Here is a 13,876-nt window from a genome sequence, read left to right as displayed (position 1 = left end):
TTAGTGTTTGGGGGTCTTTTGCTCCTCTAGCCCCTTTAAGGGAAAGTCCCAAATTTCATTTTTTTAAGTTTTACAGGTAGATCTAATCATATAAGAGCGCTTATAAAAAGAATTAGGTTGATAACTATAAAAACAAGCCCAAACGGCCAGGGCAAAATTTGGTACTGAATTTCATTTCCTATAACTGTACAAACTTCCCCCCCCCCCCTAATACTAGAAAATAAAAGCAAAAAAATTTAATAAATTAGAAATATGTGCATTTGAATTTAATGAACCAAAAGTAATATAATTATTCTAGTACATTTGTTATTTTCAACCCATTCATTAAAAAAAAACAATACAAATATTTAAACTAAAAAAATGATATATATATTTAAAAGATAGAAACTAAGGTACATATGGTTTTTCCATTGGAAAAATTGTTAATTCTAAGCCAAAAAGGAATTGTAATAATTATAAATCGCATCGTATTATAGAAAGATTTCTGCGGATATTAAAGCTAGTTTTGTTAACCCCAATGGTCCAAAGACACGGGCTGACAAAATTGGTATTAATATTATATTTTTTTATTTTATCATCCGAGGAAAGCTGTCTATAATATGATAAATAACTATTTCCTCACTGAAATGATTATATATAATACATACGGGCAAAGTTAGTTATAGAATAGATGGGTGAGCCAATTGACTTTAATTTAATGTGCATCTTAATGATGATAAACAAAATTAAAAGTTCTGTAAATCAAAATTATTGGCTTGAAAGTTCGAACACTAAAAGTTTTAAACAAACCAATCAAAATTTAATAAAAGTACCCAAAGTTTTAAGCTAACTAGAGAACAAGAATAAAACACGTTCTGTCATTGTTTAGATTTTTTAGTTTTTTTTTAAATAGTTTAAACCTTGTTTCACCTCACCAATAATTTCAATCTACAGAAAAGATACTTTTGTTATCATAATTTATCATAATAAGGGGTGAACACCAATTTATAGTTTATCCATCTTATCCCTTAAAATCCCTGAAAATACTTACGTGGATGTGAGATCTTCGAGTTTAAAATTTTCATTGAATGGCGGCTCAACATTGATGATAACTTCTCTGGAGAACACAACTGAAACTTTTTCAAATTTTACCTAACAAATAATAAGATAAGATAAGATAAGATAACAAATAATTATAATTATGAGCAGGACTCGTCAGCTGCGCTGCATCCGCGACTAAGCTTCACTAATAAAGCTATAAAAAATGGATCGGGTATAGTCCTTTTTGCATATTTTCACAGTGGTTTTTCTTCTATTTCTAGCTCAACCTGCGGGGCCATCACCTAACACATTATAACCTAACCAAACCTAAAATAACCTATCAAAAGCCATTTTGAAAATACGACAAATCGCATCTTAAGGGGCGTTGCTACAAAATGGACTATACCCAATGGATCTAGTGCACGGTAAATTGTCTCTGGTAGCCATTATCTCCGATAATCTATGAATTTTAAAGGCTGCTAGCTGCCAAACGGCTGAGCGTACATATTATGTCCGTACCAAAAAATAATCTGGAATAGCCAAGATTAAATTATGCACAGGGAAATCTTAAAATATGTCTTTTTTGCCCATTTATGTGCACTGCGACGTTTTTGAAAAAAACCTTTATTGCTACACCAAGATCATCGTTTACTTGAAAATCTCCTGCCAGCGGCTTTGACAATCTGAATAGAAATAGATTACTTAAACTTAACTTCATTTACAGACATAGAAACCTCATAGAAAGATATCTATAATACAAAGTAGAATGATGTCTGTCTGTCTGTTTGTTTGTACCTAAGGATCTCACTAACCACTGAACCAATCGGGTTCTCCTTAACAGGGTAGCTTCTCACAGGTCCCAGGAAGGTTTATAAGCATTTTGGAGGAGGGTACCACCACCCTCCCAAGAGAAATCGCCTCTAGAAAAAAATTTCCCCCCCATAAAAATAAAAAAAAATAAAAAAAGGGGATAGACCTCCCCTCCCCTTCGACAAAAATTTTTATTGTAAATCTAAATTTTAAAAAATCGGTTTTGGGATTCAACTCCCCTTTCCCTCCTCAAGTGCCTCTAGAGGTCACTAGGGGGCGAAGCCGCTAGTAAATTAAATTGTAATAGTCTTAGCTATATTTTGTACTTCATAGTGAATATAGACGGCTAGGATGACCACAAATTCATTTTGAGATTTGCTCAAACCAATGTTTTGAAAACCACTGTTTTAGATGTCTTTGGGACAATAAAAATTACAAAGACTTTTGAAAAATTGGATAAAAGTAAAGTGTGGAAATAGTCAGGGATCTACAAGGATAAGACAATGGCCATTAAATTGATGTACATTTCCAATGATGATAAAAAGAAATAACCCCTTCTGTAGCGTAAATTTATTGATTGAAACGTTTAAACACTCATCTTAATAAGTCAACAAATCAAAATTCACTAAAGTCCCAAAGTTGTAAGACCAACGAATGACAAAACGTAATTATAAAACTTTGGAAACTAGTGTAATAAACAGCCCACTCTTTCCCTGGGTAAAAAATAACTTACACGACTTTAAAATGTTTCTCTAGTGAATCACTTTCATTTGAAGAGGGTTCAAGTTGGAAATATTCCGCGCCGTCCTTTTCACCTGGAAACTGAAAAAAATATGAAAGATAAAGTGTGGACCTTTTTAAAATTCAAATTGCGCATGTTTTGGATACCGTTAGAATCATTATATGCACTAGTTTTTGTAAATATAAAAATGATTTCTGTGCTACATATAGTTTAGGAGGTATGTGGTAAAATGTCCCAACTGACTTAAAATCTTTTCAACTATTCTCACATTTTTCAACGTTACTCCCCTAAACCCAACTAGAGCCTAAAACTTTGTTTACTCTTAACAATAGCTGCTCAGTTTGAGTTTTAACAAGGATGACAACATCCATAAAAAAGCTCTGAAATGTAAGGACAATCGAACATTAACAATTGTAGAGTGTAAGAACTGAATGAGCAGAATATTAATGCATATTGCATATGTCAAAACAAATTGTAAGTAAATTTGTTGCAAAACAGCTTAAATACATGATACTGTTTAAAGACATACTTACATTTTAGGACTTACTTACAGAGATGCTTTGCTTATTAAATTGTACCTTGTTGTAATAGGAATCATGTTTACAAAAATAAGACGAATCAGATAATTTTAACATACAATATTTTGTTGTCAAAAAGCATGAAATCAGCATGTTTGAAATGGACGTATCGACTTTTTGGTAACGATTATAGAGTTGCTGCAATTTCTAAGTTTTGCTTTTAATAATTATAGAAAAGCTTGCACACCTGACATATCAGGAGTAGGAAACATGTCATTGGGTATAACTACTTTCGTGGCAATGGGTGTTTCATCGTATTTTTAAAATAGCTATTCTCCTAATTCTATCCCTTGCGGCGGGCTCTAACCCAGTGGGACAATCACCTGACCAAACTTAACCTAACCTAAAATAACTTAACAAAATCTACTGTGAAAATACGATGAAACGCCCCTTAAGAGGCATTGTCACGAAAGGGACTATACCCCTATTATCTTACCAGAAAACTTGGTGTTTCAACAGATATATTAATATTTTCATTCTCATTTGCTAGGCAGCCCACAGCAAAGGTTGTTACATGCCAGCCAACCTAAAAAGAATCAAATTATAATAAGTAACTAGCGGCTACGCCTCCAGAGGCCTCTAGTGGCCCTTGAAGGTGGGGAGAGTCGACCCACTCCACTTTAGATTTTAGTTTTATAAAGTAAAATTTTTTTGTAAGGGGTAATTTTTTTCTTGGGACTATCTCCTTGGAGGTTTGTGATACCCTCCCCCCAAAAAATAGTTATAAACCTTCCCAGGTCTGGTGAGAAGCTACACTGTAAAGGAGAACCATATTAGTTCAGCGGTTAGCGCAATCCTCAGCTACAGACAAAAAACCTTACTACTTTATATTATAGGATAGTGATCTGAAGGGATAAGACAATAGGCCAATACAATAATTTGTAGTCCATAATATAGCTCCTCCCCCCCCTCACCCCTTGTAAAAATAGAATAATGTTACTTACTGGCTTATCGATAGGAATCTTCCAATTTGATGATAGTTTTCGGATTTCTTGACCACTGCATCCTAAACATTGAAACAAAATTAAATGAAGTTAAACTAGGGATCTAAAGGGATAAATTGATCTTCATCCCCAATGATGCTACATAAAACTATCCCTTCTATAGATTAAAATTAGTGGTTAAATCGTTAAAACACTTAATAAAACAACCAATCAAAATTCCGTTAAAGTCCCCAAAGTTGTCAAGCAAACGAGTGAGAAAACATCATTGTCATACTTTGGGGACTAGAGTAATAAACAGCCCATTGTCCTCTCTCTCTCTGAGTTAAACTGAGGAAAATATTTCAAATTTAATTTCTCTTGATTTACCCGCAAGTTGAATTTTTCCACCCATCCTCACATTTGACACCGTAGCTACTAAAGTACCAACAGCACAAGGATGGTATTTATATTTCCAAAAACTAGAGCTCCGAGCGGTTCAAATGGTATTTGGATTTTGAGACGGTTTTAGTCTATATTCTAATATTCGTTTTAGTTATTACAAATAGCAAAATAATCATTATTTATTCCACCAAAGCAGAAATTTTTGTTGTCTGAAGGATCTCAATAACTACAGAATCAAGTAATCTTTTTTAGTCAAGTATAGCACTCATAGCAACTGTAATGGTTTTAAGACATTTTATACATCATACTTAAATCTTGAGATGGTTTAAAGCTATTTTTATAGCCCCTCTCTGCCTCTAGAGGCTAGGGGGGTAACCACTAGCAACGTGCCTTTTAATCAGTGTAACTGAGAGCTGGCTGTTTGAGGGACCATAAGGGATAAGACAAATTAAGATAAACCCCTCCTGTCGATTAGAAATGATATTTGAAAGTTTAGACATGGGTTGTTTGTACCACCTAATTAAGATTTATTAAAAGTCCCAACATTTTTTAGAACAAAGAATGTGAAAATGTGTTATAAAACTTTGAGGACCACTGTAATTACTTTGCAATGCCCCTTTCCCTGGCTACATGAAAGTTGAAAATTAGTAAGTTATTTTTTTTTTTATAAAAATGTGTTTGTATTCAATAAGGCTAGCTCAACACCATTCTCAAAACTTAGCTTTAGCTTAAAACTTAAATATGAATACAAAATAGCTTAATATCATCGCAGGACCTATGTGAAGCTTAGCTAAAATAAAAAAAAAACAAGTGGTTCTGAAGCTTCATAAAAATCCCTACTACTTTACACAATAGAATTAACAACATTTTCATGTGAAATTATCTTATTACGTGACTAAGCACAGACATAATTTCAATTTATGCTCTAAATGATTATTTGATTATTTAAAATCAAAATTAAATAAAGTTTCTTTAACATTTTATATATCTTAATGAGAGGTCTAAAGGGATAAGACAATGGCCGCTAAATTGAGGTACATCCCTAATCATGATACACAAAATTATCCTTTCTTTAGATTACAACAAGAGGTTGAAACGTTTGGGAACTGAACCTAATGAATCAACCAACAAATTTCAATATAAGTCACCAAAGTTGTTAAGCCAACGAACAAACGGACAATATTATGAAAAATTGAAGACTAGTGTAATAAAATGCCCAAATTTCCCCACCTCCCTGTATCTCAATTGTTATACATTAATCAATAATAAGTTTGGTTAATTTTTTGTCACATCTGAATATTGGTAACAAAGAGTCATATTGAGACAGATTTAAATCTGAAATCTAGTGACAGTGAGCTTCTAATCTGACCGTAAAGGGGTAAAAACTACTAGGGCTTTGAGGTAAACTGCCAGTCATTAGTAGCTTGTAAACTCTAATAAAAAACAAATCTTACCCGAAGAATCAGATTGATAGGGCAATCTATTGCAAAAGCTGCCTCCAGCATACAACAAGAAACAAACCTAAATTTAGTAAAACATGTATTTATAGCTAAATAATAATAATTGTAAAACAAGTTTCATAGCTCTTAATCATAGAAATAAGAAAAAAGCCAGACAGACAAACATATTACCTCAGTTTAAACATAATCATATAAGAATCCCAAAAATGAAAAAAAAAAAATTTTCAACGATTATATTTTTAAAAATTGAGGGGTTACTGTTTCCCGAATTTGTCTTGAAGAGTAGAACAAAGATAAAAAATTTGCATTGAAAATAGCTCCTTTACTCAAATAACTATCAAAGCAAACAGATTTTGCATAAATAAATAAACTCATGAATGGGCGCAGTTAACAAAGTAGCACAAAAAATCGTGAATTGGAATATGTACAAGGATAACTAAAGAGTATTTGTTTGGTTTTAAGCTATTTTTCTGACCTCCCACGCCCTTTACTACAGGCTAGGGGCAAATAAATTAGTATACTTACAAAACTAAATGCTTTCATGATCACAGACGCAGAAGCACTGATTTTGAATCTTACTGCTTTCTCTCTTCTTCTTTTTTTTGTAATTCACCAAGTTAAATATAATTGTGAATCACCGAGATTTCAACTTATTTATAAGGCGGATGTGGAGAGGTGGCGTTTGTGTGTGTGTGTGTGTGTGTGTGTTTCGGGAAGATTACGTAAATATTACGTATGTGTCGTTTTTTTAGTAGCCCAGCTACTCTACAATTTGAATTGTCCGTCGGTCTGAAACTTAATTTTAAAGATAGATTTTCAGGCATTAAATTCACATTCTTTATTTTTTGTTAAGTTTTCTCGTATTCACCGGTTCTCATCTATACGAAAAAAAACTATGTATAGCACCGTATCATAACAAGTTTTCTACGAATATAAAAATGTACAATCATAAGATTAAAACCAGTTTTTTAGCCCGTGCCTTCGGCATCTCGGGGCTAAAAAAACTGGTTTTAATCTTATAATTGTACATTTTATATCCGCAGAAAGCCGTTTATAATACGATACGAGAAATAACTATTATTAAGATTTGTCTTAATTAGGGTTCTAGATCGATTACAAGATTTTTAAGTTTTCGTGATTTTCTCTACTCCTATTCAAGAGAGACAGTAGGGTTTAAATAAATTCATATTCTACATATTTTCACCTAGTTTCATTACGATTTGCTTATTGGTTTTATAAATTTTTTTATCAAGTTTAATGTTTAATTTTTACGACACTGCTCTATAGTTCGTTTTAATGATTTTTTTCAGCTTCGCTGCTTATAGATGTTGTCATTCTTGTTTTTGTTGTAAAAAAAACAACACTCCTAAAAAGATATTTTATCTGATACAGGATGTATCCTGATATAAAAGCAACAAGATCCGGGTTTGTGTGTGTGTGTGTGTCTGTCTGTGTGTGTGTGTCTGTCTCTCATCAAGGATCTTGCTAACCGATTAACCAATATGGTTCTCCTTTACAATTGCTGCTTATAGAGAAATTAGAAAGGTTTTTCTCGTATTCATTCGAATCCGGTGGATAGGAACCGGTTCTCATCCATACGAAAAACTATGTCTAGCATCGTATTATATCCAGCTTTCTACGAATATGAAAATGTACAATCATAAGATTAAAACCAGTTTTTTAGCCAGTGCCTTCGGCACCTCGGGGCTAAAAAAACTAGTTTTAATCTCATTATTGTACATTCTATATCCGCGGAAAGCCGTTTATAATACGATGCGAGAAATAACTAATAACTGTTTTGGGGGAGGTTAAATATTTGTTTAAAACAGAAATAAAAAAAATGGGTGAGGGGTGATTCTCCCCCATTTCCCCTCCAAAGAACCATAAACTCCCACCAAAAAAAGGGCTTCTAGGGGTGTAGCCGTTTGTAATATATATTCCGGTAATTTTATTGTAGTTCGTTGTGATCGATCTTGATACTAGTCAACTGAATTTTTATGGCCAGCCAAGGAGTTGATTTCTTTTTTAAAAGCGAAGCTTTTCTATAATTAGTGTTTGTACGTCATGGTTAGCCTTTTTCGTTAATTTAGGCATGTTAGTATGATATTTATCTGAATTTTGTAACAATATTTTAAGCAAAGCATCTCTATAATCAAGATTTAAAAATGTATGTCCTTAAACAGTTTCCTGTTATCAAGCAGTTTAGCAACAAATTTACTTTAGTAGCACAGTAGGGACAAAATGTAAATTGAAGAAAGTAAAAAAGGCAATTAGTAAAAGTAACAAAATCGAAAAAAAAGGCTTAATAGTTATTTCTTTCATCGTATTATAAACCGCTTTCCGCGGATATAGAATGTACAATTATAAGATTAAAACCAATTTTTTAGCCCCGAGGTGCCGAATGCACGAGCTAATAAAAACTGGTTTTAATCTTATGATTGTACATTTTTATATTCGTAGAAAGCTGGATATAATACGATGCTAGACATAGTTTTTTCGTATGGATGAGAACCGGTTCCTATCCACCGGATTCGAATGAATACGAGAACAAGGATGACAACATCCATAAGTAGCGAAGCACAAAAAATCGTGGATGGAAATACGTAAAAGTAGATTTAAAGTATATTTATCCCAAAAAAGTTTGAAAATTGGACCAAAAACACCAAATATATGGGGAAATATTTAAAACATATAAAAATAGCCAAAAACCTGATAAAAGGCAGTCTGACCGCCATGGTTGTTTTCTTTAAACGACGGGAAATTTAATTTTGATATCTATAACTGAAAAAATTTTGAAAATCGGACCATAAACACTGAAGATATGGAGAATAATGTGATAAATACAAAAATAGCCTAAAACCTGCAAAAAGGCAGTCTGGCCGTCATGGATGTTTTCTGTAAACGACGGGAAATTTAATTCTCATATCAATAACTGAAAAAATTTTGAAAATTGGACCATAAACACTGAAGATATGGTGGAAATGTGAAAAATACAAAAATAGCCTAAAACCTGCAAAAAGGCAGTCTGGCCGTCACGGATGTTTTCTTTAAACGACGGGAAATTTAATTCTCATATCTATAACTGAAAAAATTTTGAAAATCGGACCATAAACACTGAAGATATGGAGAAAAATGTGAAACATACAAAAATAGCCTAAAACCTGCTAAAAAGGGGTCCGACCGCCCTTGATGTTTTATAGTTAATTGTGCTCCTTAATAATGGGAATATTGTCAAAAAATTTCAGCTGTCTATCTTTAATAGGAGCCGAGAAAATTACGTTTCCCCTATTCTGTCTTACACGGACGGACAGACGGACGGACAGACGGACGGACGGACGGACATTTCGAATTATAGAGTAGCTTCGCTACTAAAAAGTGTTATACAGATCATAAAATCACTTAGGACACAGACAGTATATTAATATCTTTTCTCGTATTCATTCGAATCCGTGGATAGGAACCAGTTCTCATCCAAACGAAAAAACTATGTTTAGCATCGTATTATATCCAGCTTTCTACGAATATAGAAATGTACAATCATAAAATTAAAACTAGCTTTTTTACCCATGCCTTCGGCACCTCGGGGCTAAAAAAACTAGTTTTAATCTTATAATTGTACATTCTATATCTGCGGAAAGCGGTTTATAATACGATGAAAGAAATAACTATTCCAGTATGGCTTCGAATCCGATTAATATTCGCTGGATTAGAACCAGTTCTCAGCAATACTGAAAAATCATGTTTAGCATCATTCGTATTACAGACAATTTTCCACAATTATTAAAAAGGAAATCATAAAAGTAATAATACCAGTTTCATTATTTCTTTAAAACAGGATTAAAAGACTTGTTTTAATCTCTTAATTTCATTTTCATATCCGCGGAAAGCTGATTTATCAGCTGATTTAGTGATAAATTGTATCCTTTTTTAGCATCTTTTTGTAAAATATTCATCTTGTCCTATTAATCTAATACTATCGGCTACGCCCCTGCAGGCCTCTAGGGGAACTTGATTTTTTTTTATTTTAGTTTAAATTCTTTTTTGGGGTGGGGGATAAGTAATTTTATTCTAGGGGGAATTTCTCTTGGTAGGGTTGCGGTACCCTACCCCAAAATAGTTAAAAACCTTCCCAGGACCTATGAGAAGCTACCCTGTAAAGGAGAGCCAAATCGGGGAAATTGAATCGTGATATGGGACTGACTAAATAAATAATTTCTTTGTGTGTTAAAAGTAACTTTAAAGGTTAGACAAAATATTGTGTTTCATTAACCATCTAAAATGATAAATCTATTCTTGTACATAATTCAAATTGGAAAACTTAAATTTAATTACGTCAACAACCATGTTATGTGCGTAGAAAATGAAAATGACCAATATTTTTTATGATAATTATAGAAAACCTATTTTAATCATTTACGTAAAAGAAGTATTGGAAACTTACTTCAATGTATTGAATTAATTCTAAAATAGCAATTATGATTATGTTTTTTTTTGTAGCATAGCTACTTTATTTGTGTTTATAGAAGTTGATATTTTTTGTTTTTATTGTGTATTTTACCCCTTTCACTTTCCTAACCCTTCACTATCTATAATACAAAGTAGAACAATGTCAACCTGTCTGTATGTATATCTGTATGTTTTTCTTTCTGTCTGTATGTATGTCTGTCTGTCTGAAGCTTAAGATCACAGTAAACACCGAACCGATTGGGCTCTACTCTTCAGGGAATATACCTACTGGTCATATGATGGTATTAAGCTATTTACTTGGGGAGTGGGACACCCCAATCCCCTCAAAAAAGAACCCCTACCCCAAAAAGAAATTTGTTTCTTTTTAATATAAAAATTAAATAAAGAGGTTGTTCGACTTATCCCCACCCCAAAAAAAATATAATATAAGTCATATATCCAATATACAAAAGCAGAATAATTAAATTTTCAACTGACAAAGTATTCCAATTAAAAAAATATACCATGCATAACAGGATTTTTTAAAAATAGTTGTGAGAATTTTAGTAGAAAATGTATATAAAACAGTTGTCTATTATGCATGATGAAAACTAAACAGTAGAATAAAACCCTTTAACCAAATAACTAAAGTTTGTTCGATCAGCTTAAACCGCAACAAAATTGTTCTTGTTTTAATAACACAGGGTATTATAGGTATCTTAATTAATTCTTGAGTTTTTTAAAAGACTTTTAATTATATTGGTACCCTAATCAAAATAAACACATTCTCTAATATGTTGGCTTTAATTATTTGGTAACTTTTATAAATCTTAATTTGTTGGCTTAACTATTAGTGACCAAATATTTCAACCAATAATTCTAATCAACAGAAAAGGTAATTAGGAATTTTCATCAAATTAATATTCATTGAATTATCCCTTAATAACCATGTAAATTTTCAATAATCAAAACTCAATCAACTAACAAGCCTAGCTTCATAATCATTTTCAATATATTACCAACCATGTTTCCTAGAGCACACTTTTTTCTTCGAACATGTTTCCAAATTTTTGCTCTTGGAATATTTGTGTATCAAATGAAGCAGGCAGTACAGAAATATTTGAGTAAACCTGAGATTGTTGAAAGATCAGTTACAACTCTTGATGATATACAGAGGCCACTGATGTATGTCTGTAGTGATAACCAGTTTAACTATAGCAAAGCAGCTACGCATGGTTATCAGAGTAACACTAACTTTCTTGCAGGCAAAGTAACTAACTCAACAACACCTTCATGGATGGGAAACACAACCAATAACAACCTGACACCAGATATGTTTCTTGAACGCTTGTACAGTTTCAACTATTCAGATTTAGCAGTTGGCAATGGTAAGAGTGAAAAGGTTGAAGTAGTTACTTCTGGATTCTGTATGAAAATATCAAATTTTTCAATGAACTCAATTGTAGAAATTACCACCAAAAATCCTTTGAGAGTCTATATACTGGATCCTTACAGAAGTACTGCACTTCGTTTAGAGCGAATGTTGGGACACACATTGAAACTCAAAAAAGGTCCAAGAGGATTTAGCAATTCTCTGTACAAAATTAGTTTTGAACTCCATGATGATACACTTCATGATGGAAATATTTGCAAGGACTACTCAAGAGCTAAAGGGGAATTTGGAGACTGTTTTAAGCAAGAACTTGAGGTAAATCTGAAAAACTTGTTTGGATGTTTACCAATTTGGTTCCCAACTGATTCAATCAAGTGCAGCACTAGCTCAATGCCTCACAATGAAACAGCCCATGACTATCTCAGTGATTTACTGGATAATATAGAAATGAAAACAAAATGTAAACCATCCTGCTACAAACTGAAAATGAACTTCATGCTTGAGAGTGAAATTACAAATTTTCCAAAATATACTGATTTTCAAGTAAACTTTGATGAAAAAGTCCAGATCCACAAGAGAGCTTACAGTTATGATGCATTCAGCCTTACAGTAGAGCTTGGAAGTGCTCTTGGTCTATGGGTTGGGTTGTCAGCCATGGGGCTTCTAGACATCTTCATTGAAGCTTTTTTCAAAGCTAAACAATCTGTTGAAAATCATCTCAAACATGTATCCAACACTTGAATTGTGTGAAGTCACTTGCTACTCCACAAGTATTCATCTAAAAGAGAACTAGAAATACCAATCCATTCTCACTTTTTCTTTATATACATGCCACCTGCATTCTTGTAACTTCATATGAAACCTTTAGTTCTCACATATTTACTTTAAATAGAATGCATGAACACCTTGCAACCTACAAATCATCAAAACCTACATTCCATCAATGAATTTAAACACCAAAATAATCTACCTTGATTTGCTGATTTTGTCATCAAAACTATTAAACACCATTTATTAATTTAATCTTCGTATTTCTTTACAACTTTTCTGAAAAATTCCCATAAGAGCCACCAGTAACTTAGTACTGAAACCTTCCTCTAACCGACCAAATACAAGGCTATAAACCCCAAGTTTTAATGTTAAAGAGCAAATTTTCTATTATATTAAAATTTGAATAACACCAATCTTACATTATACCTTATAACTAAGGGACATAATTACACTTGTACTTTATAATATTTAAACTATATAAAATTAGGTGTATCTATCTATATATAATTGGCATAATAATCGTAAGATAGATATGACTAACTCTATATATTATCTAATAACTATGTGTATTTTATATTTCTTCATGTATAACTTAATATTATAATTTTGACATGTAATAACATGTACCTAATTGAAATATAGATATACCTAATGTTTATCAGATTACACAAATTTTGTTTTTTATCAAATTTGGATTGTTTTGATTTTTTTAACAGAACTGTAAGGTGTACCTATATGTTGCAGCAAACAATATTTTAAGACAAGTATACTTAACTTTATCTCATTAAAACTTAACTCCTAAACTTAAAACTTAACTCCTATTTGTAAATTTTTGACACCTAATAAATAGTTGAAATCAGTAGACAATACTTTGTAATTTTTTTGTAAGAAATATAAACTTTGAAGACAGATGTCAAATATTTATTTTTTGCTTAGATTATCACTAACAAGGATTATTAATAAATAATTTAGAAATACTTTTGTTTGTTTACTATTATATAGTTATATCTTTTAGAAAAAATCAAAATGTTGATTGGAATACATATGATAAAATTTTTAATTTGTTAATCTAATAAAGTAACAGTGACGTTTGAATGTCTGTTATTTACATATGTACTGTTTGTTGAATTGTTGTCAAAGACCAAATTGTGTTAAAAATGATCCAAGTGACGTCATAAAATATCCATCTCTTTTTTAGGGGTTTTCTTTCCCACTTCTCCTCTCATCTCCCTCATTTTAATCACGTCACATGGATCTTTTTTGACACAATTTGGTCGAATTGTTCTACAATTTTCAGAGAATTAGGGCAAGTTTTAGACATTTTTTGATAA

The 13,876-nt window shown here is 32.1% G+C and overlaps 1 protein-coding gene across 1 annotated transcript in view; it reads right to left on the bottom strand.

The window, feature by feature from the left end:
• LOC145306087 (uncharacterized) overlaps positions 1–6,558 on the bottom strand; it is a 36,200-nt gene extending 29,642 nt beyond the window's left edge. The window contains exons 1-7 of the mRNA XM_080148016.1: positions 6,461–6,558; positions 5,930–5,996; positions 4,095–4,156; positions 3,587–3,676; positions 2,564–2,652; positions 1,643–1,703; positions 1,031–1,131 (exon numbers count right to left, since the gene is read on the bottom strand). Coding sequence (XP_080004142.1) covers positions 1,031–1,131; positions 1,643–1,703; positions 2,564–2,652; positions 3,587–3,676; positions 4,095–4,156; positions 5,930–5,996; positions 6,461–6,478 — 488 coding nt within the window. The 5' untranslated portion in view covers positions 6,479–6,558. The remainder of the gene's footprint in view (positions 1–1,030; positions 1,132–1,642; positions 1,704–2,563; positions 2,653–3,586; positions 3,677–4,094; positions 4,157–5,929; positions 5,997–6,460) is intronic.
• Positions 6,559–13,876: the final 7,318 nt, after the last annotated feature.

This window comes from Acartia tonsa, chromosome 14, assembly GCF_053477335.1.
Source record: "Acartia tonsa isolate MP-2025a chromosome 14, ASM5347733v1, whole genome shotgun sequence".
Taxonomy (NCBI): Eukaryota; Metazoa; Arthropoda; class Copepoda; order Calanoida; family Acartiidae; genus Acartia; species Acartia tonsa.
The sequence above is the reverse complement of the archived record's forward strand: the minus strand, read 5'-3'. Positions and strand labels throughout refer to the sequence as shown.